Raw genomic sequence first — 26,725 nt, forward strand, 5'->3', positions numbered from 1 at the left:
CATATAAAAAATTTTATGACAATATTGACATATTTAGTTGCTTATTTAAAGAAGCTTAATCGTATTTCTGATCTTGACTAAAATCATATTAATAATTATTGATTATAATTATATATTTATTTTTAATTATAAATTATTTAAAATTTGATCCATCTAGATATGCTTAGATATCTCAATTGGTTATTTATGATTTTATATATTAATTTAGAACATCGATTTGGCCATTGAGATTTCATTTGAATATTTAAATTGACAGGTCATATAGATCATGTATAAAGGTGTACTGTTTTTTCATTATTATAATTATTTTAAATAAAAAAAAGATATAATAGTTTATCATAAAATAAAGTAATACAATTTTATACTTAATTGCAATCATATATGGATAGATCATACTCATTGATAATATACCTTGTAATATTTAAATTTTATGAAGTTTATAAGTTATTTTTAGTATCTTGAACTATCATGTTTTCCAACATGCATTACAAATTGACCTGGTCGGGGGTGAAGGGTTGTTGAGTTAATTATAAGTTTTAGAGAATAAAGGAACGACAGAGGAAGTAGATCAAAATAGTATACATTATGTGTGGGTTAACAATAAATCAATATTATCTAAGGGTTTTTCTTTTTTTGGAAAAGTTGTTTCTTCTTTTCCTACTTTACCAAGAATTATCCCTCATTATGATCTCTTGTGAAATCCCTTAGGTTAACTCCCATCGATCATTGCCCCACCTGACTTAAACTGATTAATTTTGAGAATGAAAAATGCAGTCTATGTAAGTACAATTTTGAAAAACGAATGAGGGACGAATATGAAAAAGGTTTATAAAATCAAATCCTTAATATGCAACACCATCAAGATAGTTGCACCTTATCAACTAAAATTTTCTGAATTAGTAATTGCAAGAAAGGGTAGGTTAACTTGGTCAAACAATTTCAATAGGCTCAATTCTTGATTATTAACGTCATAGACTTGTATGCTTCTCATTTCGAAGCTTTTGAAGCCTCTTCAATGCACAATTTTCAAATTAATATAATACTAGAAGTTTTCTTTACTGCTTCTCCTTGATCCATCAATTGCTTGAAGACCTATTTTTTGCTCAACTCAGAGTCCCCAAATCTCGTTATGGGGATTTTTTCGGCCAAGGAAAATCTTTACAAAGAGACTAGAGGTGTGAGAGAGGATTGCAAGGTGAGAATGAAGCGGGATGCGAGTGCTAGAGTTCAACATAATTCCAATTTCCTATCCATGTTGGCAATGTTACAATCACCTCTTAACAAAACTTGGGTGAGTTGACCAACCTCTTGACCTCCTTTCAACATTGTGTCAAATAGCACTCTTAAACACCTTCAATTACTCTGCCAAGTCATCCCCTTACATAACCACTTGTGCCAAGTCACCCTAACCTCCCAATCTAATTTGTCATGTCATCAAACACTCTAAACCATCTATTGCTCATGTGGTGCCATGCAGGATTTGACTTTCTTCTTGCTTGGCATTGAGCTAACTCAAGGTCCACATGAACCCCGCTAAGGCTTAATTACCCTTTGGCACAGAATGTGAATCATATAGGCTCTCTTCTAATTGTGTCTGAGTCATAGGTGCTCTTCGCTTGAAGCAGATGTATGATGTTCGATGTTGCCACTATTGTATTGAGGCCTCGTGGACACAACTAGTCATGCATTCAATGTTTGGGTAGGTGTCATGGGTGCATAGAATGAGATGTATGTGCATTGTCGCGTGTTGTGAGGGTGGCAATGTGTTGAGTGAAAATGCATCGACGTAGTAGTGGGCAGTATGCATTGGGTTATGTGGTGGTATCATGACATACAATGGACAACACTATCGGCATTGGTGTGATGGTGTGTGACAGTACATATGTGATGCTTTGTTTGTCTTTGAGTTGAGCTAGCAAGGATGCCTTTGAAGATTTAGTGAAGTACCTCTTAACAACGACATAAGAGTTTTTTTATGCATAGTGTTTGGTATGCATGGGTGTGTGTATGTGTTAGGGGTAATTTTTCTAAGGATCACATAGGCGGTTTTAACTATGTATGATGGCACAAGGTCAGGCTAATGAATGCCTTGGCGTCGGTGGGTGATTTGAGTAACATTGTTCACTAAGACATGTAGCTATGAATTGAATATATTGTTGTAGGTGGGCAACAACCTTTTCTTGCAGGCTTCTTGGGTCCCTCAGGGGTTGCATCACAGTTGTGTGGCCCAATGTTGTTGTTGAATTCAATTGGTTGATTTAGAGGGTTGTACATGTCACCTCCTCTTTAGAATTCGAACGACAATTGCTTCCATACATTCATGAAGAGCACTGAGGCAGTTGTGAATGAGGTGGTGAGCAATGTACGGGATGGTGTGTAGGGCTGGAGACCCATCTATGCAGCCACAGAGTGTGATGGGACAATAACCGTTAGGCTGGCTAGGTTGAGTTTGCCTGGAACCACACGAGCTCACAAGAAATTAGCATGTTGACATATGTATGGCTACATGACCACATGAGTTGAGAATTAGAAAATGGACTTGGGTCAAGCACGCTCAGCCAAGCTCATGTGCTACCTTTATAAATAGGCGGGTGCCTGTGGTCTGGCCTATCTGGGTCAAGACTTTGATCTCTACACCAGCCCAGACCGAGCATAGACCAACCTGTCCCTTTTGACGAGTTGGATCTAACCAGGTTGGTTGTCTTGTCTATTTTACGAGTTAGTTTGGGCCATCTCCCAGCCCTATGTGTTGCAACGTGAACTTGGGTAGAGAACACTTAGCCAGGCTCATGTGATACCTTTACAAATAAGCTGGTGTCTATGGTCTGCCCTATCTGGGTCAAGACTTTGATCTCTACCCCAACCAAGACCGAGCATAGACCAACCTGCCCCTTTTGACGAGTTGGGTCTAATCAGGTCGGATGGCTTGTCTATTTTACGAGTCAAGTCGAGCCATCGCCCACCTGTATGTGTAAGGGTGGGCATTAGGTTGGGGCAGGCATGCCTGACCCAGACCCAGGCAACCAAAATCTCGTCGGTTTCTTAGCCCATTGCCCACTCTTAACTATGTACAATCATATGACAATACAATTATTGAAAATTTTAAAATACTCAATATTACTATATATGTAAACATGTGAGGTATACATCCCAGTCTGCATTTAGGGTGGAATTGATTAGAACTTAAAAAATATCCCAAACCACACTCGGTCAGTTACTATATAATGCATCTATATCCTACTCATTTGTCATATCCATATCAATTGAATTAACATTCACCAGACATCATAAGTCATGACTAGGACTGCAAATTGGGTTTAGGAGGATATCTGATCCTAATCCAACATGTTATATGCAATATCGATCCTTAGACTAGGATCCGAGTGTGCATGTCGATCTGATTTGGATCTGTTTAATCAAACTATTTTGGATCTGTGACTACCTTTTCATTTAGATCAAATCCATTTACGTTTTTAAAATTGTAAAATACTTGTTTTTCATCTTTTTTTCTACTGAATCATGTATTGTCATATATATTTTGGATTCGAATTCAGACTCACATAGATTCCTTAAATGTAGTTCTTTTTATTGAGACTTGGTTCTAAGAAGGATTAGAATGTCGGGTCTAATACGTTTCCTAGAAAAATCACCCAAAGAAATCACAAAAGAGTGCAAAAATCTAAAAAGTAAAATAATGCTTTCAATGAGATTCAAACTCAAGACCTCCCGCTTACTAAACGAGTGCTCTAACCAACTGAGCTATGAAAGCACCTCGAACGGAAATTTCTCTAATGTAATATATTGGAGCTTGGCCTCATCATGAGTTGGAGAAGCACACCCGAAGTACTTGAACTCGATCCTGATTCCAGACAAACTCCAGTCCAACCTGAGATCAGATTATAACATCGACAAAATTTGCATTTAAATTTTTTCCTTTTTTCCCATAAAAAAATTTTTTTTTATTAATTTCAAGGGATTTCAGGCCACCCCATCCAGTCTGTCTTGTTTTAACCATTTGAACCCCAACTCGAACCTAAGTTGGAGCAGATCTAGGGATCGACCAACCTAACTCTTGTCTAAGCGACGACCCAAACTTGGACTTGGTAGTAGCACCTCAAAGTCTATCTAAAAACAATGTTTTTATTCCATCATCTCCATTGAAACATTCAAGCACAAGAATCCAATGAAGCCACTCTTAAATTCCAGCTCCTCACTAGTAAATTAGCACACGATGTATGCACTAAATTTGTTCTGGCCATCCACTAGACGAACTCACCATCTCTCTCTCTTTGAAGATCTTCGAACGTAATTGTCAAAGAGGAGTCTTTTGTGCTTGATCTGCTCCTGCCCAATCTTTGTGGCCCTATTTAATAGGACATGGAGATCTCCGGACGTAACTGTCAAAGAGGAGCCTTTTGCGCTTGATCTGCTCCTGGGCCCTATTGAAATTAGATGATGCAAGTAGTGGAGACTGATCTGGAAGACATGATTGCTTACTACTTGGTGGTTTGTTTAGATGGCACGCAATGATGCTACTTTTCGTCAAATTTTGGTCATCCTTAATCATCTTTTCCATAAAATTCTGGTTGATGTATATGCGATTCTATGTATGCATCTTAGAGACCTCTCCTTTCGTCTGAACAACGTTCACTCATCAGTGGTTTCTTCTAGTCTAGTGGATCTTGGTTGAGCTTGGCTTTGTTGTTTGTTGCTAGCTGTTTGTAGTTTCTTTTTCTTTTTCTTTTTTTTTTCTATATTTTAGTTTTGTTTTCTATTTTGTTCGGTTCATGGGTTCAACATTTTGTTGATCTTCATGAGTGATAATGTTGATCTTCTTTCAGCTCTCTCTCTCTCTCACACACACACAGTTATAAGGGCGTAGTGCTCGCTAATTAATCATCATCAAATATAAAACAAATTGATTCCATAAATTCTTTTTTGAGAGAAGACAAATATTTATTGATCAAAATATGTACAATACAAGAGTCATTCCTGAAACATTAGCGTTCTACTGCATACACCAAATGTTGATCAACCATTTGAGTCCTAGAACCCAAATTCTCCACAGATAGACATTAGAGTTTGATAGTCAAAATGTGACTTTGAATTGCAACAAATGTCTCATTTAGCCCCATGAGAAATTGGTATACTTTTTCGCTCAAGACCAGCATTAAAATCTTTGAATGCGCCACACGTGCAAGTGGGTAGATAAGAATATGAATTGAGTTCATCCTAAAGTGTTTTGAAGGTGGTGAAATAGGAGGCGAGTAAATTTTTCTCTTGACAATGATCAGAAATCAACTTCTTTAATTGATAAATTCGAGTAGCATTTCCTTGGAAAAAATGTTCTTCTAAGTCGACCCAAACATCTCGAGCCGTATCTGCATAAATGATACTATTGATGATGTCTTTAGAGAGGGCATTAAGAAACCAACACAAAATCATGTCATTGCATCGGCACCAAGATTGAAAGTCGGTCGATGAACTCGCTGACTTTGGGAGATAACCATCGACGAATACAAATTTGTGTTTGGCACTCAAGGCCATCTGCATAGCATTTCGCCAGGTCGAGTAATTATCACCCGTGAGCACCGATGTAATGAGCACGGTTTCAGGATTGTCGGAATGATACAGCAGGTATGGTGACAAGGCATCAGCTGTGCTTCAGAGGATGAATTCGGATGAGCACCAGAAACATGATGTGCTACGTGAGCTTAATCAACGACCATGGTAGAAGAATGAAAATCGGATTGCCCTTATGGCTCTGATACCATGTGAAACAAGGAATAATTCAAAAAATGTTGTTATCTTATTCAAATAAGGGATGTGCGGTATATATAAAGTTACAAGTAAAAAATATAAAAGTTACAACAGCAACCAAAGAAATTAGCTGGATAACAGCTTCACAATATGTGGCTTCTCAATATGCGAATTCCATAGTGGAACTCCACGATATGTGGTGGTATGGAATAACTGTTGGAGATGATATTGATATGTGATGCATTTGGGATTCCCACGATATGCGAGATCTTGATGAATAAGACCAACATAAATAGATTATCCTGCTCTTTGGGATTCCCCAAATTTTGCCTAAATCCATCTCAATGATTTTTATGTTCTCATCTGAGCTTCTATTCATGTTCTGGATAAACAAAGTTGAAATGGATGAACAAAGTTGAAATTGCAGCTCAATTTAACAGTTTCATCTTTTACCTAAAATTTGCTCTTCCTGTAAAACACTGAACTACAACATGGTTTCATTAAAAAAAAAAAGACACTCAAAAGGCCACAAAGCGATTAAATTACACCTACAACATGGTTTCATGAGGTCTGCAACTAAGCATGCCAACGTATCAACTCTAAGAATGCAATATATAGTTTGCCAACCTAATCTCTCTCTCTCTATATATCTATCTATCTATATATATACATCAAGCATCGGTGAGATAAGTGCGCTTTAAGTTTTAACTCGAGAGAATTCAATTCTCTCTCCCCGTTGATACACAGAGATTTTCCAAACCCTAGAGGAAAAATCTCTCTTATCTCTTTCTCTTTCTCGGTGGAGGAAGAATGACAATACAAACCCTAGAAAACAAGGAAAAAGATAGACGATGGAGTGATTCTCCAAAGGGAACGAGAGAGAGATGTTATGGTTAGGGTTTCAAGCGGAGAAAGAGAAATAGGCGTGCAAAATGGTTTTGCCCCACCCGTCCTCGACTATATTTTTTTGCCCCGACCTGATTTTCTCATTTTGGTTTCCTCAATGAGTGCGGGAGTCAGAGCTACTAGAACACCTTGTTTTACATTTTAGTGATGGTTCTGACTGTCACTATAAATAAAACTCGCTCCGTCACTGTTTTTATTTTCTTGTAGTGAATCCAAGATTAAATTCTTATAAAATCAAACATTTTGATCACATTTGTATGTTCCGATTAAAAAAATTAAACAATTTCAAAAAGCCAGTAGACTTGGGGCTACCACCTACTATATATATATATATATATATATATATATATATATATATATATATATATATATATATATATATATATATATATATATATATATATATATATATATATATATATATATGTGTGTGTGTGTGTGTGTGTGGGGGGGGGGGTCCGTGCTAAACCACATGTTAAATAGTTTTTTCAGCTTTTCTGATGCTTTTTATGCTGTTTCGGCCATATAACTGTGTTGGACATGATTGATTTACTAAGAATCCACACTTGGATTATGTGTAATGATGTTTGGAGCCTCAAAAATTTACAAAGATTTTAGACTGTTGATTTTTCAAACTTTATAAAAACCCACTCATATGTTGGAATCAAACACTTCAAGAACTGATCCTTATAAAATCAAGTACATAGATCACATTTGTATGGTCAAAATTCAAAAATAAAATAAAAAAACTCAAAACCTATTTGGCAGGTGGTTTAGCACCGGCCCAGTAATATATATATATATATATATATATATATATATATATATAATGGTCCATGCTAAACCCATTTGGTTCTAAACCATGTGTTAAATGGGATTTTTTGGCTTCTTCAGTGCTTTTTGTGTGGTTTCGACCCTATAAATGTGTTGGGAATGGTTAATTTACTAAGAATCCACACATGGATCATGTGCTTTCAATGACAAAAATGATGTTTGGAGCCTCAAATTTTTACAAAGATTTTGGATTGTTGATTTTTGTAACTTTATAAAAACCCACCCTTGTGTTGGAATCAAACACTTTAAGAGCTGATCTCTATAAAATCAAGTACATAGATCATATCTGTATGGTCAAAATTTAAAAATAAAATGAAAAAAAAAAACCCGAAAAACTTATTTAATAAGCAATTTAGCACCAAATGGGTTTAGCATGGACACATTATATATATATATATATATATATATATATATATATATATATATATATATATATATATATATATATATATATATATATATATATATATATATCATGTTTCCCGTTTCACATGAACGGTCTTCCCGCACGTTTCTCAATTTTGTTTCCCTTAGTAGCAACCTTGACCAGGACTAGTAGCAAAGACATGAACACCATCGTGGTGGATTCGTTTGTCCTCCGTAATGCTAGTCCCACCAACACGTTTGCACCCTCATTACTTTCACAATCTGCTGGTCTAGCTCACTTATTTGTGTCCAGCTTATATACAATACTTGAAAAAAAAGTTGTTTTTCCAATGTGCTTGTAGATTAACATCAAGACCTTTCCATACGTCTCCGATCCCTGTTTGTTGTGAACCAGATGGCTTCTCAAAACCTACAAGTATATATATATATATATATATATATATATATATATATATATATATATATATATATATATATATATATATATATATATATATATATATACAATAACTGTTAAACTGTTTTGGAACAGGTATATTAGGTAATCCTACCACAGGAGTAGATTCCTCTTAGAAGGTTCTCATTTAAGCCCATGGTATCTAAAGCCTCATGAACTTCAATATTTCAAGTGGAGTAACTATTGCATATTTGATATGGTCTTTAGTAACTTTTGATGAAATCCATGGATATCCAAATATAGTTATCATTATTTTTATGAACTGTTGTTGTTTTGATATGGTATGCAACTATCTTATCTTAGTTTTATTAGTTTTGGTTGTAGGATGAGTGCATCTGAAAATTTACATAAGCATGTCATTTTGAACATGACAAAAACCCCAACCTAAGAATTTTGGATACTCTGTCTTTAATGTCTCTTATATCATTTTAGAGGTAAAACGAGTTGGGATTATGCATTATGTCTTTTTTCTTCTTTTGTGTTTTTTTCATAGTAGTCTTCTAAAGATGAAGCTTTTACAAGACTGACTTACTCACGATGCTAATATGAGAAAATTACATAAAAACCCTACAAAAAATTGTGAAATATGTGACACACATGTTTGCAATAGACTCAAATTGTTTTTATGCCAGTTAGGCAATTTGATATGTGTGACAGCAGGTAGCCCTATTAAGAGACAATAGTTGATAATCACACTCGTTAGTAGCTTTCGAGATATGATTGACTCTGCGAACTTTGGTCTTAGACAATCAGTGTATCCTATATTTCTATTGTATGTCTATGTACTAGGTGAGCAAAGTTTTTCTGATGCTCATAACAGTGACTAGCATAAGCACATTATATTAAGGTCATACCTTTAGAATGCCCCAGTTAGTATATATATATATATATATATATATATATATATATATATATATATATATATATATATATATTGAGTCAACGTTGTGATTTGTCAAACAAGTTTTTATAAATCTAGTTTTTGAGATATGTTTGTCATTATTATATTTGTTAAATTTTATTTTTTGGCATCCTCAAAATCTTTATAAATTTTAGAGGCTTATTTGATATTAATTAATAAGAGATGACCTTGTCAATTAAGAAAGTAAAGCTTGAGGTTCGCATCAATTGAGACTCATTTTTTTAATGAGAGGCTGAAATCCCTTAGTTTATAAATAGAGATTTGACCCAAAGAAAGAGTAATGAAAAATTCTTATTAAGTAGCCTTGTGTCATATGGCCAAAAGACATGCTTAGGCACACTCCATTTAGTGTACTCCTAAATCTAGGGTGAACACAAAGCTTGAACTCGGTTCTTTTTTTAGGGTGGTTCAAATTAAAGTAAGTTGATATAACCTTGTCTTATTTTTTTCTTTATTTTTCAATCAATATGGATTTGAGAGCTTTGGTTGGTCAAAGGTACACTTTATATTTTTTCTTTCTTAATGTTATTATCGATTTGTGTATTATTTATTCAAATTTATATTCTAATTATATATCTATATTTGGATCTTATCATCATATAGTAATTGATATAGTTAGCTTGCAGAAGCCAAAACTTTGCAACCTTATATAAGAGTTCAATGATTTTTATGCATTGAAAATATTATTCAATTATCTAAATTCTGTTCTTTTAAGCCAAAATCAAATTCTTCATCGGTCATGTCTGAAATTGCATATCAATCAAACTGTTTCTATTTTGGCATATTTGTTTACTTATTTAAATAAATTTGATCTTGTTTATTATTTCAACTAAAATCATGTTGATGATTGTTTATTATAATTAGAACCTTAACTAAAATTGTGTTGATGATTGTTGATTGCTTATGATTTTAACTATATATTTAGTGGCTGCTATAGTTGCCACTATATCCCTATGGCCACACTACTAAATTGCCACGGAAAATATGGTGGCCATTTTCCAAACCTTTAGTGGCATTTTGTGGTTGCCGAATGTTTTCCTTCTAAGATAGTTTTTTTGGTCCAAGGGTCCTTGGACCTGATTCTCTCTTTGCAAGCCATTAATTTGGAGTCAAAACTTACAGCGTTGAAACATGTATTTATTTTGTAAAGGAGGTAGTTTAAGCTTGGCCCAATGGGTAGAGCTGGGAAACAAGCTGAGCCGCTTATGGGTCGGCTCATGTTCAGGTTGACTATTAACAATAGATGCAAAGCTCGGATCAACTTGTATAAGCCCGTTAGGTAGTAAGAAATGTATTACATACGTATTTTACATGTATTTTTTTTTGTAATCCTGTTTCTTCCGGATCGCAATTCCCATAAACAGGACAACTCAAGTTCAACTATTTTAACTTGATTTGGTTAAGAGCTTGAACTTGGCTCAGTTAACTCGATCTGATTATGAGCTCAAACGCGGCTTGACTTGTCACATGAATGAGCCAAGCTTAAAACTTCAAGCTCGTCCCCTTACGCGTGAAAAAATGATTAAAGATTTTAAAAAGATAAATAAGACACTAAAAGGACTCGAACCCTCCACCCTCTTCTTTAAGAGGTTGAGAGATACCCAATGTGCCAACACCCATGTCACAGGGGCACACCATTTCGGTGGCGTGTCTTTAGTGACATGCTCAGACACAGGAATGCCGACACTGACACGTAGAGCTAATATTTTAATGTTATTTTAATATTTTTAAATTGTTAAATATTAATCTAATAAATTTTTTTAATAATAAAACATCAAAAACCTTGTTTCTTATTTATTAAAAAATAAAAAAATCATGTCCCCGTGTCCTATTTAGCAAACAAATTCGAACTACCGAATCGAATCCTCAACAAGTGCCCACGTGTCTTTGTCTAACACGTCTTCTTGCAACTGTGGGGAAAAAGAAAAAGGTATATCTAAATCCTAAACTCGAATTTTAACAATCCAAATCGATCCAACCCGTTAACAAGCTAACCCAGATTTCTAGAATCTAACAAAGTTTTTTCATTGGAGATTTTCATGTCTAGCCCGATAACCATCTGAATCTGAACACATTGGCGCATCCTCTGTTACACGGACATGTGGACATGGACACGACACGTACAAACAATATTTTAGTGTTCTTTTATCATGTTTAAAAGTTATAAAGTTTGATTTTAATAAAAATGCAATTTTAACATTAAAATATTAAAATTTAGTTTTTTATTGATTAAAAAACAAATTGTCCTCGCGTCTTATTTTCCAAAAAAAAAATCAAACTTGCAAGTCGAACCCACATCAAGCGTCGTGTTGTCCACGTGTCTTTGTGACAAATAATATTAGCCATATAGGCGGATTAGGGCCAGCGCTGCTCCGGCCATGAACCTATACCCAATGAGAGCGCTATTTCTGGACATTCCGAAGCTCACCCTAACCAACATTGCAACCCCAGAGAGGCTAACTATGAAAGATGCTATTACCACGTTTCCTTGACCATCAATGATATTCATGAATATAAACTATATTTGGTTGGGATAGTGATGAAAATCTATACCTGTGTGGATCATGCGACTTGATCGCACAACACCACAATGAAAGCAAAAGGAGCCTCTGGCCATGCGCAAAAGATAAATCCGGTTGTTGAAAGCAAAAGCAAGAACTCTGTACAAACTTTCAAAATCTGCAGAGGTAAACCAATGTGGAAATAAACATGAGTTTGAAATTGGAAACTAAGTATGGTTTGTTGGGCCACTTGTAATTCCAAATCAAATTGATTTTGAGCCATATGAATCAGAATCACGGGGCTCCTTGTATGTAATTCTGATTCTCATCTAAATGAGAAAGCAAATCTCATTTGCAAAGGCAAATAAAAGTCCATTTCTCACCATTCATTTTCCGATGTTTGTTTAGCCAGTGACAATGAGATTCATTCCCTCAGTTGCATGAAAGTCCAAATCTCATGAGCCTCAACCAACATGACAACACCCATTGGAAGGAAAATGAATCAAAAGATGAAAACATGGGCCAATGCCTCTTTGTCCTTCACTTTCCAAACCAATAGAGAAACATAACAAAGAAATACCAACATTATTTTGAAACGAAACCAATATGGCCACATTCAGTTTAGTAGGAGAAAAGTATTCACATTTCACACCAAAACACATTTTACAAGTTTCATAGCAAAGTACTCTAGTTTTCAAATAAGAACACACTGATACAGGTAACATAACACCCAAACATACATAATCTATTCAACATGACAATCATTACTGTAATGATTCCTTCCTGCTAAGCAAGGAATGCTTAGCTTATTCATTACTTAACAATACCAAATAAAGACACTGACAACAATGACAAATAACAAAGCCAATGCTTGTCTTCCCAGGCCAGGGCATGATAACGCTAATAAATCCCAATTTTTTCCCCAATGCCAAATTTTCCCCACTTTTCACATTCCTCTGCTCCATGACAGAAGTCATGTGTTTCTCCATTGGCATCTTGACAAGCCATAACCGGCATTTCACAATCACTACCAGGCTCCTCTTCCATGACATCAATCCATTGATTGAGAATGGATCTCGGACTGCAACACCCTCTCTTTGCAGAGAAGCTCTGGTATATCAGGCACCCTCCACCAGCAAGTTCCTGCACCACCAGCTTCTCGCATGCATAATCCAATGCCCCGTTCTTAGATGGCAACATTGCCATCAGGCTGCCATAGTCGCAGTGAATGGCCACTGAGAATTCTGATGGCCCGAAACACTTGAGCACACGGTCGATTATTGCATCCAACTCAGATGCGTTCTTCACTTTCTTAGGGCCTCTGGTATCCACAAACTCGAAACTGGCATAACTGAAACCGTCCTCCGGAGTGATATGAATAGTTGAGAAAGCCGCGCCCTGGATGGAATTCATGGAGTATCCGCACGGCTCAAACTCAAAGTCGTTGATTTCAAACCCGGGGAGGATGCTGGCAATCCCAGACGATTCAGTCATTGACCTTCCTGGTTTCTTATAAAACACAGATGCCCGATCCCTGTCGAGATTGGTCATGCACATTTCCACTGTGAGTGGCAGAGGAGATGCAGTTTCTACAGAGGACCAATAGATGTGCCAGTCACGGGAGGGATCGCCGCCATTGATGACAAAGGCATCCCCAGTCTTAGAAAACAACTTGGCGAAATGGCTGTCAAGCACGGCAACTTCCTCTGAGAAACTAGTGTGCGGGGAAGACTGGTTTGCCGGGAAAATGAATGTCCCACGCGAGTATTTGACAGAGACCGGTGCAAGGGACAAGCCATCAGCATGCTTCAATATGATAGGAATGGCGCGCAGGAGCTTGGTAGTCCCACAGGTCTTGATAATGATCTTGTAAGGGCAAATGAAAAGGCTGGATTCAGACAGGACATAGGAATCCAAAGCACTGTTGGACAGATTGTCCACTATGGTGCATTCAGCTGCACAGAGGAATTCATTGATCTGGGCACGAGAGAGGGCCCTGAGACCCTTCCCTTTAGGATCAGCAAAGATGGGTGGCTCACGGAAAGTGATCTCCAGCCGCTTTTCATAACCTTCAAAACCTATAGCAGCCATTTGTGGAGGCAGACCCAGGTTATCAACAACTATGTCCAGTGAGTGTTGCAGAAAATCCAGTGATCAGGGAGGAAGGAGAAACAGTGAAAAAACAATTGCTGTATGTTCTGGCCAAGAAGACAAGTCTCCTATTCGAGTGCACAACTTAAACGAAGAAACAAAAGAAAAAGTCCTACTCTACCAACAGCAGTTGAATTTGGGGATATCAGGATGGCTTCCTCACACACTGCAAAGAGAGAGAGAGAAAAAACAGGAATTAAGAATCATAAAAAGGAAAAGGCTGCATCATGAGGTAACCAAATCACATCTCTAAGAAAGGAAAAGAACATACGTTGGAGTATGCAGCAGATTTGAATTTCTTGATGCCACCGTTTGGACGCACGTCTTCAATGCTGTAGCCTAGGGGAACTTCGTACATTAAAGAACTACTACTAGACTTCTTCTTAAGACCACCTTTAGCCTCCATTACAACATCCACGCTTCCTTCTGTGAAAACATGCAAGATATTCAGTGAAGGCAATGTTTCATATTGAAAAAAAACACTACTTAAGAAATCAGTGCTACTTTAGCATTATCAAAATGATCAACAAACTGTAGTAAAAAAGATTCGATGAATAACCATAATGTTAAACTTAATCAATGGGTGTTGCAAAGCGAAAAAACGTGGACTGAAGCAAGTAATTAGGATCAAGATTCGGGAAAATGAACCGGCATGCGCCTGCACATCTACTAGCAAGGATATAAACTCCGGAGACACACAAATCTTGGCAATCCCAGACAGGGATCTAGGCCAAGTAATCTTGAGTTGCACAGGCAGTAATAAAACCATCAAACAAAGGAATGAAGAGTCTAACATTGCACGAAAGCTAAAGCCTGAAAAAGAAAATTGACCAAGCACATAATTCCATCTATTCATTCAATAACTAAAAGGATGACGCTAGAGATACAAAAGCCACTCCCCAAAATGACAATCCTCGTCTGCTTATGGGTGCTGCTCCTGTTTCAATCTATACCATCCAACGCAGATGTGTACACATCTCTACCACCCAATCCAAAAGAAAGAGGCTATGTGGATCAAGCACAACAATCACCATTGTTGCACATATGGAACGCGGCTTCTGATTCAATTGAAGACCTCCATCCGAAAAATTTAAAGCCGATAACCATCATCTCTATTGCCCCATAAGGAAAAAAAAGCCATGGATGGAAAGAAAAAGGGAAATGATCAAATAGGATCACCACCAACGTTCGTATAAATCCATGTATGGCAGAACAAAGTTCCCCATTCCAATTGGAAATAGAGAGATTGAGAAAAACGAAAATGAAGAAGGAACGACGATAAAGAAAAGGGCGAAGATCTACTGGCAGAGAGAAAACGATAAAAACGGAACCAAGTAAAATGCAAGAGAAAGCACCTAATCACAACAACATCGAAAGCAGATACAAACCCCAAAAAAGAAAAAAGAAAAAAACCCAATCTCATCAAAGACCGACATGTAAATTAAGAAAAAAGAACAAAACCCACCAAACAAAGAGACCCGTTAAAACAAAAAAAACCAAAGAAAAGAGCACGATTATCCGTTTCAGATACAATCCAGACCGAAACCATTAAAAAGAAAAAAAATCCACACCCAAAATCAGAAAAACAATAAAGCAAGAAATCAATTAGATGGGAATTCCTGAAAACGCTATAACTGCATCAACACAGCCCAAACAATAATAAGAGAAAAGGAAAGATAAAGGGCGCAGAAAGAACTCACGGTAAATCCGTTCTCCTACAAACGACAGAAGACGATAGATATCACTCTCCTTTAATAAGATTACGCAAAGAAAGAAGAGGAAAGAGGGTGAGAGGCCGAGGGGCAAGCAGAAGAATTCGGGAAGGAAGGAATAAGATACCTATCTCAAACGCATACACCACCACCGTGCCTTTTATAGATTCCCCTACAGATAATGAACGGTTCTTCCTCCTCTCGTATCGATCGTTCAATCGAAGTTGGTGGGTGGTTGAGGCTGACCGGGGATGGGGGATGTTGGTTTACGTGGAGAGCCAAAGCCGAGACTCCGGCTGTGTTGCCACGTCTCCAAGAAAAGGGCTGTTTTCGGGATTTAACACACAAATGAATGAAGGCCACACTTGTCGGGAGATGTCAATGCTTTTGCTTTGATTGGCGGACCTGAATCGGTGTCTGCATTATGAAACAACACGTAGGAGATATTAAATATTTAAAACAATATATCAATATAAAATGAATATTTAAACAAAAAAACCGTTTTCATTGCATCAATAACAAACTAAAAACGTAAAAATGATTAAGTTTGAGGTTTTCTATGCAATATTATCTTTAACAATATCACAATAAACTCATAATCGAAACGTCCCTCGGTTCTTGGTCAATAACAGTAACTTTCGACTAATTTAATTCCATGATTTTGATTTTTTGACGACAAAGGGTTGGTAAAGTTAGGTGCAGTCTGACGTCTCGAGTCTTGCTAAGTTCCATGAGCCAGCTAATATGGGGTTGGTGATGAAAAGGACTTTTGTCCCGTTCCAAAAGGAAGGTTGGGTAGGTAGACGAGATTGGAGAATGGGGATAAAAACCTATATCACAAAAATAACCGATATTTTTTTGAGAAGAAATGGTAGTCTTGTTTTCTTTTTCTTTTTCTTTTTATTTGAAAGGCAAGCTGGGGTTAGGCTGGGTCTGGTAAACGGGTTGGTGGGTCGGGTTCGGGTAAACTAGTAAACAGGTTGGCGCATCGGATTCAAGTAAACAGGTAAATGGGTTGGCGGGCGGGTCGGGTAAACAGGCTGGCGGATCGGGTTCGGGTAAATGAGTTGACCCACCCGTCTAACCCGTTTATTAAATGGGTCAGCCAGGTTAGCGGGTTGGCATACCCCTAACACAAACCCGACCTGTTTAATAAACGGGTTAGGCGGGTTGACCCGTTTAAACCAAACCCAAACCCAGCTAAAAAGTGGATTGGCGGGTCATGTCAGATTTTGCCACCCCTAACATGCACTAACTGGTCCTGCCAGACAAGCAGAACCTCGTTGATAAACTGTGAGGCGTCCTGGGCCATCAGGGAGGGAAGCAGATCAGGTCATGCTGAACATGAGCGTTTTTGCTCACGCCGATATCGTGGCCGTCTGTTTGCATTTTGGATGAATGCCACGTGGTTTTGTTGACTTTTGAGCTTTTTAAAATGCAAATCGGATGGCCACGATGTCGGCATGAGCAAAAAAGCTCATGTTCAGCATGACCTGATCTGCTTCCGAAGTATACCCAGCTACAACTTTGCAGCAATAGATTCTCTTGGTGGGTTTTCAAGCTCGTGGTAACCCCCCATCAACTTGTCTCCGCCAGAGCGGATCCTGTAAAATACTGGGTGAGATCCAGCGTTTACAACCACAAACCTCACTCTTCTGTGGGTCTCACTCGTATTGAGCTACCGTACGAGTGATGGGGTTTGTGGTTGTAAAGTCGCTCCTACGGGATGAGTGGAGGCCCTTCTAAGCCCAACTATGTCGAATGTTGTTATGGAGAAAATCTCATGATATTTTGAAAAAAAATTGCCTCTCTAATGTTATTTTGAAAATGTATTAACATATAAACAGATAAATAAAAAAAATCAACAAAATGAAAAATATTGAAAAACTTGTTGTCTCGCTCATAACAAGTTATAAATACATGATTTCAAAAGGATGATGATATTTCGAAGATATCATGTTTTGTGCTATGTATAAGAGTAGAGGTCGTTTTTCAGGCAGCGGCTGTCAGAAAGCACCATCTATCTTGGCGTTCTCTGAGACAGATACTACACGCATCTCGAGAAATGCCAAGATGGATGGTTGTCAGGCAGCTCGCTGCATGCCCACAATGTAGCGAGGCTGCATATAATGTGAAAGTCTTTAAAGTATCACTACTGTTTCTTAGAGTTTTGAGCAGAAACTGCTTTGAGGTTTGTGAAACAAAATCTTTGGTAGAGCTGGCTGATTAGGCTGTTGAAAATCTCGTCTTTGGTAGATCCAAGGCGAACATCCTACCGCAAAATTACTAAAAGAAACTAAAGAGATAAACCAAGGTTTCATATGAATTGATAAGACTATCATTTCTTACCAACGGAGGTTAGTGCACGTCACCTTGCGTTGGGAGGTTACAGGTTCAAAATCCAATGGTATAGTTGTATAATTGGTAGGGGTCTGCCTAACCTAGGGGTGGCAACCGGGTTGGCAGGTCGGGTGGGCGGGTTGGCAGGTCAGCATACCTCAACACGAACCCGACTCGTTTATTAAACGGGTCAGCTGTGGCAAACACAAACCCGACCTATTTATGAAACGGGTAACCCGACACAACACAATTAACCCGTTTAATGAAAGGGACCTGCATGTCACCTTGTGTTGGGACGTAGTAAGTTTGAATCCCAATGGTATGGTTGTGTAACTGGTTGGGGTCTGCCTAACCCCCATATTTCTCTGTCCAAAAAAAAAAAAAAACTGAAGGCCTGCCAAGGTGCGGTAGATAATTGAGGGTTATCTTTTGGACTAACTAAAAATAATAAAAACAAAATAAAATAAAAGATTTGACATTGTTTTATACTTGGGAGGTTGAGGGTGTGAGACCCTAATCGAGGAACGGAAGAGGTATCTGGTCCCACTATAGCTCTGATCTGACCTATATCCAGCTGTAAATCCGGGCCATCATGGTTTCTTGCAACAAGTTTCACTTGCAAAATGGGCCTGACATGGCTGTTTCTAGATTTCATTCAATGTCAAGCTTTGGAAACCCTCACCCGAATATGACCCGATCCAATCTAGATGGACTTGAATATGGATTCATGTTCTAGATCCATATCCAAACATAGAATATCTATTAAAACCCTGTCCACTATCAAAACTTACATGTAGAACGAGTTGGATCTGACTCTGCCTGGACTTATCCATGATAGATAAGCATAAATCTGGGAAGACTCTTGACAGTCAAGGCCAGAATCCTTGTTGGAACGCTTTTCAACCCTTATATTAATTAGATCACCCATACCCGAGCATCATAATGCAATCAAGGATGTCCAGGGTTGAGTATAATAGAGTAACAAGGTTCTGACCCGCATTTGGTTTTTGGATTTGGTCCAGACTCCATTGGCCGTGATCCAAGTCCTGTAGAATAGATTTCTCCAGCCGCACATGGTCAAATTCAGTTTCGACAAAGCCTAATCCAGCCTACGTGACGAACGTCCAACCTATTCGGATCAGACCACTGTTAACCAAATCGGACCAGTTTGCATATGCCCTAATAGGATTCTAAGCCAGATAACCGAATGTAAGAACTTATTACCTAATCTGAAATCTGATTATCCACAATATCATTTTTATTTTTTTTGTATTTAATTACAAGGAGAAACCACCCCCAGGATCATAGAGGAAGCATAAAACTCAGTGGGCTTACCCACAGTATCATTTTTATAAGTAAACAAATTTAGATGCTAATTGGATTTGAATTTGAGTTGGGATTAAGTATAAAATTCTCAAGCCAACTCAAAACCAAATCCAATTAGTAATCAGATGCAACTAGCTTTACCAAATCAGACTAATTGGATTCGGAACCGATTGATAACCAACCAAATCTTATCCGCTGGCAACCCTCTAAAAAGGAAGGCAGCAATGTCACTCAAAGAAGCTGTTGGTCTTCAAGGTTAGTCCAAAATGGCGGATCCAATACTTACTTCCATTAAACGTGGACAAAATGAACAGAAATTTTCTAGGGACAGCTCTGCATGTCTCATTACTCTCTTGTTTTTATTTGTTGGTAAAGCCAAACCAGTTACTTCCAAAATTAGGTAATGGCAGAGTCAATCAAGTCCAGTCATGGTTGTCAGCAACTTGGCAGTGGGCAATTTCAAAACCTTTTGCTATTCTTTAAAATTGGAACACATTGATCTAGTGTTTAATGAAATTGTGTTGGTTTTATAACAAAACTAAACATGGCTTTTGAAAATTTCGTCAAGTTTTTTTTTGAATTTATAACATTAAGAAACTGCACCCGGCACAATGACCTGGTTGCGCTGGCTCAGCCTGCCATACCTACTGTAGTCGTGCGGGCAGCATAAAACTCCGAGGTTAGGACCCTTGCCCCAGGGGCCTATAAATTTAGTCAAAGTTATAAAAGTTTTTTTTTCATAAACGCACCTAAAGTTTGAGAGATAATAAAAAGCATACCTAAGTCTTTCAAATTGTTAAAAGCACACCTAAATTTATGCTCTGTTAATAAAAAAAACACATTTATGTCAACCAAACTTGGTAATCACTAACCTGAGTTAATAGGATAAAGTTATTGATTTAACATCAAAACAATAGTTTTAATTTTTGAAAAACTTTCACAAGACACCTGAAATTTTGGCGACAATCAAATACACGCCTGAGTTTTGGTAATTATAGCACACATTTAAGGACAACTTTAAATAAAGTAAACCCTTCGTTTTTCTGACATGAGTATATATTTGTCCACTCCCAAACAATGTTTGGGATTACAACCTAAATCAAAGTAGGTAAGACAATCTAATTCGAATTCGAAATGGAGATCCTACTGTCGTCATCAAAAGAAATGGAGATCCTACTATGGACTAACATAGAAACAGGCGAACCATAACGTTCATGAACTCAACTAAGCATACTAAAATAAAGAGGAAGATTCAATATAGCTATATCCGTTGCTCCAATTTCTTTTTTTTGAAAGCTGGGTGTACTCCCAAATCCCAATAGGCGCAGGAGGGTGGGGGGGGGCGTGAATTGTTGTTGGCCTAGTCAGAGAGAGAGAGAGAGAACTTCTGGGTTGAAGGGTGCAGAGGAAAGAGGGAGTTGCAGAAGAAGATGAGGAAGGAAAGGAGCTTGACGGGCATAGGAGTTGTAAAGGCAGAGGAATGAGTCAGGTGAAGTGGGTGATGCGGAATGCAGTAGGAAAGGAGAAAGCTCGATGTATCTATTATCTTTGGGATGGATATATACTTACAATGGTACTTAAAATTCCTTTGGAAGAGAGAGAGAGAGGGTGGGTGGGTGGGTTTCTCTATCCCTGAGAAAGGTCTGTAATGCGACCCTCAGCTTTATTTTTTTGGATGATATACATATACACAGGCATACGTGCGTACGTAGGTGGTGAAGGGTATTCCATGGTGAATTGAAAAAAACGGCCTTAATTCCAAATCACTGGACCGATTCCGGTGTCAGAGCCTGAACAAAAACTGAGAGAGCGAGTGGGGGTACCCTGCACCCTCACTCAACCAATAATTGGAATCAAGGGCAATCACATTGCACAAATGCAATATGCTGCTGCATCTGAGCGCCCTCCATATACTGTTTGGTCCCATATGTCTAGGCTGTCTTGGGCAGATGGAGGGCACTCAGGTGAGGCTGCACATTACATTTGTGAAAATGTGATTCCACCTGATCTGGACTCTTCAACCAACCCTCTCTCTCTCTCATAACCACTTAAAAAAACATAGTTAAATGGTTTCTTAACCATTTAAAAAAACAAAGTTAAATGGTTTCTTGCAATATCCAAACCAGTAAATGTGTTTATAACTGGTTTATGAAGGAGACTTAATTGAGTCTTGTTGATAACTGGTTTGTGAAGGAGACTTAATTGAGATGGAGACCCCAAACAGGTTGGACGTCCTAGGTGAGCTCAATAAACTCTTATCTTTAACATCCCCCCTCAAACACAACAGGTTGATGCAAACATTGAATTTGGACCGAAGAACATGCAACCGATCAGCTGGTAACAATTTGGTTTGAATGTCTGAAACTTGATCTTGAGAAGGTACGTATATGTTAAACAACAAGTTGTTTCTTATGAATGTGATCATGGACAAAGTGAACATCAATCTCAACATGCTTACTCCTGTTGATGAAACACAGGATGAGCAATCATATAGGTAGCACTAACATTATTACACCACATGACAAGTACAAAGGTAGTGACACCAAATTCTTGAAGCAAAAATTGAAACCAAATTAGTTTTGCGGTTGTATTTGCAACTGCATGATATTCTGCCTCTGTGCTAGCCTTGGCAATTGTAGATTGTTTCTTTGAACTCCAGGATAAAAGAATCAGACCAAATATATAGCAGTCACTTTTAGATTTTTGATCATCAGGACATTCTGCCAATCTACCTCTACGTTAAACGCTAAGAAGGTTGAATTGATATACTAAAATGAATAGTATGTTTGACCTATCATAATATCCTTTTGACAGCTGCCCAATGATCAACACGCGATTTTGCACACACCTTATTCACAGCAAAAGCTAAATCTAGTCTAGATAGAGTCAAATACCGAAGGACCCCAACAATGCTCCTGTATAATGTAGGATCATGAAAAGCAGTACCAGTGCTAGCAGACAGAGTAAGAGAGGGAGACAATGGTGTTTGAATAGGTTTAGCTTCACACATGTCAGCACGATTTAAGAGATCAATAACATATTTCTATTGAGAAAGGCGGATCCCCTATGTAGTTTGAAGTGCCTCAATGCCCAAGAAAAAATAAAGATTCCCCCAATCTTTCACTGAAAAAAGACTGACAAGAGTGTCAACAAAGACCAATATATCATCAACATATACTAATACATATACAGTCAGTACGAGAATTAACAAAGCCAAAGAGCACTGCTGAGTCACTTGTACCAGGCTCATTAAATTTGTAGAAGTCGTACATCTTTAGAGCTAGGAGGTTGTTCCATATACATAGTTTCATTGAGATCTCCATGTAAGAACACATTCTATATATCAAGTTGTTTAACTGGTCATTTATAACTGACTATAACAGTAAGAACAATTTAGATAGTATTAGGTTTGACAACGGGGCTAAAAGTTTCAAACGAGCCTTATATGTTTCTAATGAACCATTTGCCTTTCTTTTTATTTTAGAAAACCACATACATCCTATGATATTTTGAGATGAATGTGGTGCAACAAGGGTCCAAGTTTTATTATGCATTGGCCAATACCATATTGGCCTAATCGGATGTTAGCTAAAGGATTAGAATTTAGATTTGGATTCGGATAGTGAGAATCGCATACCGGATTCACTTTTTTACATGTAAATGGATTTGGTAGCAAAAGATCAAAACCATATCTGCATCCTATTATAATAGGATATGGTTTTGGCTAATTAAAAATCAAATTCGGTTCTGATAAAATCAGATTCATTGACATCACTAGATATAAAGTCTACTAAGCAAACATAATGATTACACAGATCAGTGGCGTGCAATTGTTCCACAAGCTTTTCAGAAGTAAGCACCAAGCTTGGGCCATATAAAGCCAATTAAACCCCTTGCTCACAAAGAGCAGCCATTGACCAGTAGTTGGAGATTTAATGTCCCCTCTTCTCTTCTCTTCTCTTCTCTTCTCTTCTCTTCTCTTCTCTTAAGTCTATGGGGCTTCTTCAACTTTCTGCTCAATAGGACGCAGTTATAAGGAAGTGTAACAGTAGACTTGATCCGCATTTAGAAATCTTTTCATAGACCCTGATTGGAGAAGATAGCGTACTACACTGATCCAAACTATGTGGTCAAATGTCACATATATGGAATAAGTAGGACTTAAGTTGGCCTGGGGCTTCTCGGTGACATGAATCCATGTTGGCGATAGGCAAAACTGGTCCAGTCAGAGTGGTCTTCAGATCCCATCCAACTTATTAACAGGGCAACCTTATCGGACTGTCAAAGTGGGTGAAGATCTAATCTAATAAACTCAGAGTGGGGCCTGGAGCGGACCCGTTTGCAGCATCTGGCTTCCTCAAAAAAAAAAAAGACAACGAAGTTTCATTCCTAGTCCTACGAGGGACCAAGATAAATAAATGAGATAAAAGAGGGATGGCAATTTGGGGAATGGAGAAAGTGTGAAAAGATTGTCATGAGGATCCGGGATCCATGATCTTGGTTGGGCATCCAATTGCTTTATGGATCCATGCTCACCACCTTCCTCACTCATCTTCCCATGGGAAAACTAAAAAGGAAGCATATAAAAAAATAAAAAGAAGAAAAGAGAACTTTGGAGAAAGCAAAAGGCAACTCACGGGTCACCACCTCTCAAAGCGAAAAAATTATACTCCTTGGTATAGAGATGGCCTTGCACTTTTTCTTTTTGCCACCTTTTCGTTATTCTTTTCTTCGATAAAAATGTCACCAACAATATTCTTAAAAAAAAAAAGTATGCGAACATGTCTGGAGAAAAAAATCATTTGAATTCAAAATAATTTTTTGGAGATGAACCTGTTTCACGTTTGTCCAAGTTCTTTTGGAAACTTCTGGATTTTATCATGATATTTTCAAAGGCCAACACGTTTCCTGAAAAAGTTATATTTACAAAATATTGTCTTCTGGAAAACATCTCATTTTTGTCCCCTTACTATTTACCGTACAAACAAACTCTATAATATTTTTTTGCCTTTTTATTTTCTAGATGATTTTATGCATGTTCTATACTTTTATATTTTGTGTATACCAATAATTTTCCAAAATTTTATTTAAAACTAAAAAAATAGTTTATTGCAAGATTTTCCTGAGAATGTTAGTTACGACCTTGAGATGCTGGATCCAACATAGGGTCATGATATTGGAACAATTGGAGCCACCAGCCTCGAAGATGATGGCATCTAACATGTTGGGTCGTTATGTCTCGTTAGGGATGCAAAACTATTTGGATTTCGGATCAGAAAACATTACATTGCATGTTTTTGTGTGTGTGATTTCTTTTCAAGTGTTTGCATTTCCTTTTCATGGTACCAGAGCCTAACGGCTCATACTGTATCTCTATGATTGAAGCTCTCCCTTACCTGGTTGTAGTCTTCATGGCATCCAGTTCACCTTCGTCTACATCAAGTCTCTCTTCACTCATGCCTAATCCGGCTATCCAATGGAATGCATTCTCTTTGTTGGATCGATTAAGCTCAGTAGACACAATTACCTCTTATGGATATCTCAAATAAAGTGCGTCATGTTTTCTCAAGACCTCATCAAGTATATGGATGGATCCTTTCCTGTTGTATGCTAGTATATCAGAGAAGGAGAAGAGATGAAACTAAATCCAAAATTCATTGGTGTGAAAGCTGACAGATCAATTGGCCTTAAACTGGATTCGTGCTACTCTTATAAAGCCTATTCTGGAACAAATTATCCGTATTTCTTTTGTCCATGAATCATGGATCGTGTTGGAATGAGCGTACTCTTCCCAATCCAGTATTTAAATCCTGCAATTAAAAAAAGACCTCAAAGATGTCAGAAATGATGTGAAAAGTATGATAGTATCTAAACCACATAAAATTTCTTGTGTGTTGTTAGTGAACCTGTTTTGAATAAAAATCTAGTTCACTATACTATACGTTGAATGGTCTCTCAAGAAACTATGAGACTTTTGTTCTATTTTTACTTAGTCGTTACCCAACTTTGTGGAGGTTTGTGAATGGTTGTTGAATCATGAGAAAATATTGCAAATGATTAATGAGCAACCCTCTTAGGGAGAAACGTCCACCACAACCTTCTTCTCATAAAGAGGGTGTAAGAGAGGTGGTGGACTAGGTAGAGGTAGATATCATTTCAAAGGAGCTGGATGATATTTTTAAAACTTTCAAAATTTCAACAGGGATCATTAAGGTAAAGGTACTTAATCTTAGCCTACTCATTTCCCTCAGAGAGAGAGAGAGAGAGAGGAACAAGTAGTTTGTCAATTTTGTGACTATGATATTCCAAAAGTGTTTGCAGCCATGACACTCAATTGTATGCAGGATTCAGGTGACTTGTAGTTGCCTATTTCAAGTACAGGTAATTCCTTTTAAAACATGGAAAATACTTTTCTGTTAAAAAAAGTCCTACATGTGCCTTCTATTAAACGAAATCTTGTCAGTAGCTAAGTTCACAAGAGATAATAATTGTTTGTTTCAATTCGATGCTAATAGATTTTGTGTGAACGATCTATATAGTGAGACTACTCTCCTAAGAAGATTGAGTAAGAAAGAACTTTACTCACACTACAAGAAATCTGTGGATTAGCGACAGACGGTATCCATCGATAATCCATCGCAAATCTGTCATCAATCCATTTAGCGACGGATTGACAATGGCTTAATGATGGATAACATCCATCGCGATTTCTTGGTCGCTAATTAGCGACAGATTTGATCTGTCGTTAATTTACGATGGATTAGCGAATATCATGATCTATCGCTAATACGTCGCTAAATAAGAACTGATTTGGTTTTGCGATAGATACATATTCGTCGCTAAGCCGTCACTAAAATCTTATGATGGATATGTTTTCATCGCTAAATTCCGTCGCCCAATTAACGATGGCCTAGCGACAGATTACATTCCATTGCAAAACATCGGCTGATTCAGTTTTTGAGACAACTTAATATTCGTCCCTAATCCATCGCTACATTTGCGATGGATATTAGTGACAGATTTTTTCTGTCGTTAATCTGTCGTAAAATTTTAAAAAAAATAATATTTAAAATATAAATATCAAGAAAAAAAATTCTCGTTATGCAATTTATATAACCTATGCATAAAAACAAAGTACACATAAAAAAGATATATACAAAGCAGGTGAAACAAATTTAGCAGCCCACTATAATCCTCGTCAAGTACTAATTAGTTTCAAGTGAACATATACAAAGAGTTTGTTTGAAACAACAAGTACGTGCAACAAATTCAACACATAAATCTAATCATCGCCAAGATTTGAAGCATCATCCTCTTCATTGTCTTGATTTGCCCCTTCAGCCATACTTGCATCAGCTCCTCTATATTGATTATCTCCAGCATCCTACAAGAGAACCGAAATGTTAGTATTGATAAACAAAATATAATG

General features: G+C 37.5%; 1 protein-coding gene and 1 non-coding gene across 2 annotated transcripts; both read right to left on the reverse strand.

Moving 5' to 3' along the window:
- Positions 1 to 3,695: 3,695 nt before the first annotated feature.
- TRNAT-AGU (transfer RNA threonine (anticodon AGU)) lies at positions 3,696 to 3,769 on the reverse strand. The gene has a single exon. It is a non-coding gene; the product is annotated as a tRNA-Thr (tRNA).
- Positions 3,770 to 12,387: 8,618 nt separating this feature from the next.
- LOC149835498 (S-adenosylmethionine decarboxylase proenzyme-like) lies at positions 12,388 to 15,765 on the reverse strand. The gene is made up of 4 exons (XM_090008543.1): positions 15,619 to 15,765; positions 14,190 to 14,344; positions 14,068 to 14,084; positions 12,388 to 13,877 (listed from the first exon to the last, which is right to left on the reverse strand). The coding sequence occupies exons 2-4, from the start codon at positions 14,322 to 14,324 to the stop codon at positions 12,668 to 12,670; spliced, it is 1,362 nt and encodes a 453-aa protein (XP_089864669.1). The 5' UTR covers positions 14,325 to 14,344; positions 15,619 to 15,765; the 3' UTR covers positions 12,388 to 12,667.
- Between the last annotated feature and the right edge of the window lie 10,960 nt (positions 15,766 to 26,725).

The sequence above is a fragment of the Nuphar pumila genome, chromosome 6 (genome assembly GCF_984573655.1).
Source record: "Nuphar pumila chromosome 6, dmNupPumi1.hap1.1, whole genome shotgun sequence".
In the NCBI taxonomy this organism is placed as follows: Eukaryota; Viridiplantae; Streptophyta; class Magnoliopsida; order Nymphaeales; family Nymphaeaceae; genus Nuphar; species Nuphar pumila.

Coding starts and splice junctions, on each gene's coding strand:
- LOC149835498 (XM_090008543.1), bottom strand. CDS start 14,324: ATGGAGGCTAAAGGTGGTCTTAAGAAGAAGTCTAGTAGTAGTTCTTTA.